General features: G+C 36.0%; 1 protein-coding gene across 1 annotated transcript; it reads right to left on the minus strand.

Annotated features, from left to right (window-relative positions):
• Nucleotides 1-261: 261 nt before the first annotated feature.
• LOC111392747 (enoyl-[acyl-carrier-protein] reductase [NADH], chloroplastic-like) lies at nucleotides 262-4,933 on the minus strand. The gene is made up of 13 exons (XM_023018139.1): nucleotides 4,753-4,933; nucleotides 3,647-3,943; nucleotides 2,760-2,869; nucleotides 2,612-2,667; nucleotides 2,443-2,527; nucleotides 2,322-2,369; nucleotides 1,852-1,926; nucleotides 1,658-1,769; nucleotides 1,492-1,543; nucleotides 1,363-1,414; nucleotides 1,221-1,278; nucleotides 887-985; nucleotides 262-679 (listed from the first exon to the last, which is right to left on the minus strand). The coding sequence occupies exons 2-13, from the start codon at nucleotides 3,921-3,923 to the stop codon at nucleotides 522-524; spliced, it is 1,182 nt and encodes a 393-aa protein (XP_022873907.1). The 5' UTR covers nucleotides 3,924-3,943; nucleotides 4,753-4,933; the 3' UTR covers nucleotides 262-521.
• Nucleotides 4,934-5,000: the final 67 nt, after the last annotated feature.

Below are 5,000 nucleotides of genomic sequence, written 5' to 3' on the forward strand. Positions count from 1 at the left end.
TCCGAATATTTGGTCGAAGTTGATACATAGTCACACCTTTTCATTTTCCATTTTTATACACCTTCTCATTTTTCAATTTTTACACACCTTTTCATTTAATATTTGAACCAATTCCTACAGTTTGCTTATTTATTATAGTAGTCTAATTATTATTTCAGCAGTGTTGTGCAAGTCGAATCTGAAAATCAAAAAATTCTTTCGCCATCTTGTTGCAATATCTTAAAATAGATAATATTTTTGTTGAGAAAATTGAAAATTAGGTATTTCAAAAGTAATTCTTTCAAATCAAGAAATGTTAAACAAAATCTAAAGTAAAATAAGTTTCTCTCTCTTTCAAGAGCAGCAGTCGATTATGGGAAGAAGGGCCTAAGGGATGAGGCTGGCTCACCATCACATTGGTTTCCTTTAAAAATAAGCATATTGTGCTAAAAATATTGCGACGCTCAAAAGTACTAGTTCTCCGAGAATATTGCAACAAGAAATAAACAGCCCAACATTTATTTCAAGATGAACATAAATTCTTAACTTCTGTCTGCTTTTGGAATGTCAAGATCTCGAAATACTGGGCTATCAACTCCCACTCCCATTGCATTAAGGCCATTGTCAACATAAACCACAGCACCAGTGATGGCTGAAGCCAGTGGAGATGCCAGAAAAGCAGCAGCATTCCCAACCTCCTCTGTTACATTTATTTTGCAGGTTTAGTATTTCTACAGATGGTTATACCTATTTTGATCCATTATATTCATGTTTCATTTTTTGTTTTCGTAGGGGTGCGTGTATGGGTTGGGACCAATTAAACAGATAATACAACCATGGTGAAATTTCTAAAAGTTTTGATTAACAATAATGCAGATGAAGTTGGAGGATAAGACCGATCACTTACCAGCAGTCAGTTCCTTCTGCAATGGAGCATTCTCCAATGAATAGTCGATCATCATGTCAATGAAGCCAATAGCTTTTGCAGCACGGCTTCTTAATGGACCTGGTATATTATTACAATCGAGACCATTAATAGGAAAATTCATTTCACTCGCTTCAAATAATATTAAGAAGCCCCCATTGTTTTCTGAATATCAGATTTGACATTACCAATGAGTTACATGAATCAAAATTACTGCATTCCGGTAAGGAAACTGAACAAATGCAGGGACTCAACAGATTTTCAAGATCCAAAATTTTAGTACTTAACTCATCCTTATGTTTTACAGATCCAATACCTGCAGATATGGTGTTGACTCTGATTTTGTGTTTTCTTCCAGCTTCAAAAGCCAGAACCTTCATGTAGCGCATATATTTCCATAAACCATGATCAGTACATGAAAATTGAAATAGGATAACCCAGATACCAGTAAGACTCACCTGTGTGTCACTCTCTAGAGCAGCCTTTGCAGAACTCATGCCGCCTCCATATCTGCAATAATAGAAGGTATTCCCAGAATGGAAGGAGACAAAAACGAAGCCTATTTGACTATTTGAAGATAAATGTACCCGGGTATAATCCTCTCAGATGCAATATATGTTAGAGAAATTGTAGAACCGCCTGGTATATTATAACCAGAAAAAGGTTAGCAAAAGTGGTGCTAGTTGCTTATGACAATAAATTTATCTTCTTCCAGTGAAATGTTCAAACCAGGATATGGATAGGTTAGCATACCTGGATTCATGATGGGAACAAAATGTTTGAGTAAAGAAACAAAGGAGTAACTTGATGCAGAGATGGCTGCAAGATAACCGTATCTAGATGTCTCCAAAAGAGGCTTGATAACCTACATGCATTGTCCCAACAATTCAAGGAAAATCGTGATGAAAAACAACAGTATAATATAAAATTCAGAGAAAAAAGGGTACCTCTGGACCATTGGCAAGTGAATGCACAAGGATATCAATGGTACCAAAATCCTGTTTCACCAATTCAGCAACTTCCTAAAGACAATATAGATCCTTTCAGCATTTTGAAGTTATTAACTCAACTATACGCTCGTGTTCATAAAACAAAAGTGTTCCAATAAAATACAACACAAGTTCCTTGCATTGGTATAAAAGAGTCATCTTGCGCTGCAAAAATGGAAGCTAAATTGACTCGATTCAAGTTTCTTGAGCCATAACAAGTATAAGAAAGACAGCGGAAATCATTTAGTAATATGCAAAAACAGGACAAAACATTCAGGTTAGCCAATTTCTTGAGCCGGTTTTTGGCAATTTAGCTGAAAAATGATGTGGCAGCACTGAGCCTATGTTAGAACTTTGCTCAAGCTCCCATTACGGCACTAAAAGAAATCCTGGAAGAAAAGAGAAAAAAGGAGTTTAAAAGCTAATACCTTAACCGTCCAATTTGAAGATCCCATGTATCGTTTATTTGTTTTCACCTGCACCATAGCACACATTATTTTTTTCTGAAGACTATAATTCACTTAGGAAATTCCGCAAAATATTTCATACATCTTCAGGAACATCCTCGGGACTGTCATAAACTGCATCCAATGGGTAGACTTTTGTGATTTCCATTAAAGAACCATCAGGCAACCTAAGACAGAATTCCAAATTAGTGGTCCATTGACCTAAACAAAGAAAAACTACACTAGTAAAATATGAACAGTTTTGTTCTTACACACGTGACTCATCAAACTTCCCACGTCGTAGACTGTTCTCAAAAATATTGAGTGCCTAAGAGATAGTTTCATTAGGAAATAACATATCTAAAGAGTCTTGGAATAATTCTGATGAATAAAACATCATAAATGCATCAGAAGACATACAGGAACCCATGTACCAACAAGAATCTCAGCACCAGCAGCTGCAAGAGATTTTGCTATTGCCCATCCATATCCATTATCATCCGCTATACCAGCAATAAATGCCCTCTTACCTGCAATCAGTGCTACATGTATCAGCGAAGTCCATAATTGTGCTTGTAACCAAATTCAGTTTGATAATTGTTCACTCTAAAATTTCACTTGTTTTTCCCAGGGAGTTTTAGATACAGGTAACGCAACATTATGTTACTTGGAGAAATAATTTTCTCATACCATTCTCGCATTCACAAGCACCCAAAATAAGCATAGATCAAAAACATGATGGCTAAGGATCTAGCTAGCTCGTAACTTCTATGCAGCTAGGCCATCTATGAAAAGTGTAGCATTTGGAGCTGGCAAAAAAAAATCTACCATACAAACAGAATGTTATCTATTTCTAATTAGAAATGGTGAATGGGATCTGTCTATATGTTCGATGGGAAAAATATCCAAGAACAATGTCATAAGAGACAGATCGAACTCGGGCAAATGCTATTAGCTCAGCAGATTTAGACTTACAAGGCTTAAGATGCTTCATAATTTCTCATATTTATTAGGAGGTAAGGTTCTTACCCTCCTTCTTTGTACTTAAATCTTTTATATCAATGTACTAGGTAGGGTCAGGGTTAGTGCCAAGCCCCCCGTCTGGGGCTTAGGTGAGTAGGCCTAAAACCCTTGACCTACGTGGATGGATTTACCCCCCCCAAAAAAAAAAGAGAAGAAGAAAAAAAATGTAAAAAGAACGAAGAAGAAGATTCTAACAGTTATTAAAAACAAAACCAGTAAACTACTGTAACGTACGCATTGCTGAAAGGGAAAAAAAATGGATGCACAACTTTGTAAGGTCCCACCTCTCAGATCGACGGGCAATCCAGGCAAAGGCTGGTTATCACTTGCTCCAGACATTGCTTTAATAACATTCCTTTCACACTTTAGAAGGTTGAGGTCGAAGCTTTTGGAAAAAGACTTTGTCGATGAGATGAAAGATGAGCTTTGAAGCTTTGCACAAGAGATGCCTTTGATATCATTACCAAAGCATAAAATGCTTGAACTGGGAATTCTACGAGCTGCAGAAATGCAAGGCTTTGGTGTTGCAATTTGTGCGCGAGGAATTGTAGTTCCAGCCATTGATTTCAAGTCGAAGGATTCTGCAAGAAATTATCCGACCAAATTTGATGACTAGAAAATATAAGGATAAGTTGATGTAGAAAAAGAAATTAACAGAAACGCTTAAGTCACATCCTACTGTCCTAATCCAGTTGTCGATTAGTCAAGACAAACATGTATACCTCAGTTTTAACATAGTCACAAAACCTCAATTTACACTTTACAACAAGCATTGTCTGTTCTTAATCAGTGTATATTTTGACACATAATGAGTGACAAAATTTCAAGTTCTGCACCACTCAATTATCTTGTATGTTATTTCTGTATTTTGTTCTGCTAAGTGCCAGGGGGTTGAGGGATGGATTAGTAAAACAACGAAGAATTCAGTCTTCCATGACAGAAACCAAAGTAAGAATTCACCATTTTGAATCCTGGCTTAACATTTGTTTGATTGAAATTTCTAAAGTTAAATCTTAAAAATTATTGATACAGCAATCAAATTGAGTACATAATCCCTCTTAAACATTTTATTACTCAAACAAAGAACAAGAAACTGATATGTACTGCATATACAATTTCAAATATTTAATCACATTCAAGTGCTTCGTTTATCACATTAGAAGCCAATCATGAATTAGAACGTGACCATATTCATTTCATAAAAATAGCAAGAAATCTTGACTACCCACAAAAGATCTGGTAAAGAAAACAACAATAACAGTAAATTGAAAATGTTAAGCAAAAAACCCAATCAACATTGGATCAATATATACATTCGAACCCACATTCTGTAAACGCACAACCATATCATAACTCGCATTAATTGAAGAAGCAAAATTTCAGAACTCACCTTTTCTTGAAAGGCTTTAAGAGAGATAGAGCTGTATTGAACAGGCTTTTTAGTGGAAATATATGAGGGGGACGTACGTTAATATGGACGAAGAAATGTGGGTTTCGATGAAAACTATGAGCTTTGGTTTTTACTGGGTTGGTTAGAAGTTGAACTGTTGGTGAGCTTTGAAAGTGCCGTTCGGAGAGTGAGAATCTGAACTGGGAATGCCTGCTTGGATCAAATGACAATTTTACCCCTTCTTTTGC

Source organism: Olea europaea, unplaced genomic scaffold, assembly GCF_002742605.1.
Source record: "Olea europaea var. sylvestris unplaced genomic scaffold, O_europaea_v1 scaffold9719, whole genome shotgun sequence".
NCBI lineage: Eukaryota > Viridiplantae > Streptophyta > Magnoliopsida > Lamiales > Oleaceae > Olea > Olea europaea.

Bases quoted from the DNA above. Each gene is read 5' to 3' on its own strand.
- LOC111392747 (XM_023018139.1), bottom strand. From the start codon at position 3,923: ATGGCTGGAACTACAATTCCTCGCGCACAAATTGCAACACCAAAGCCT. The intron at 2,370-2,442 runs GTATGAAATATT...GCTATGGTGCAG, and splicing joins CCGAGGATGTTCCTGAAGAT to GTGAAAACAAATAAACGATA. The intron at 986-1,220 runs GTATTGGATCTG...ATAATATACCAG, and splicing joins AGTCAACACCATATCTGCAG to GTCCATTAAGAAGCCGTGCT.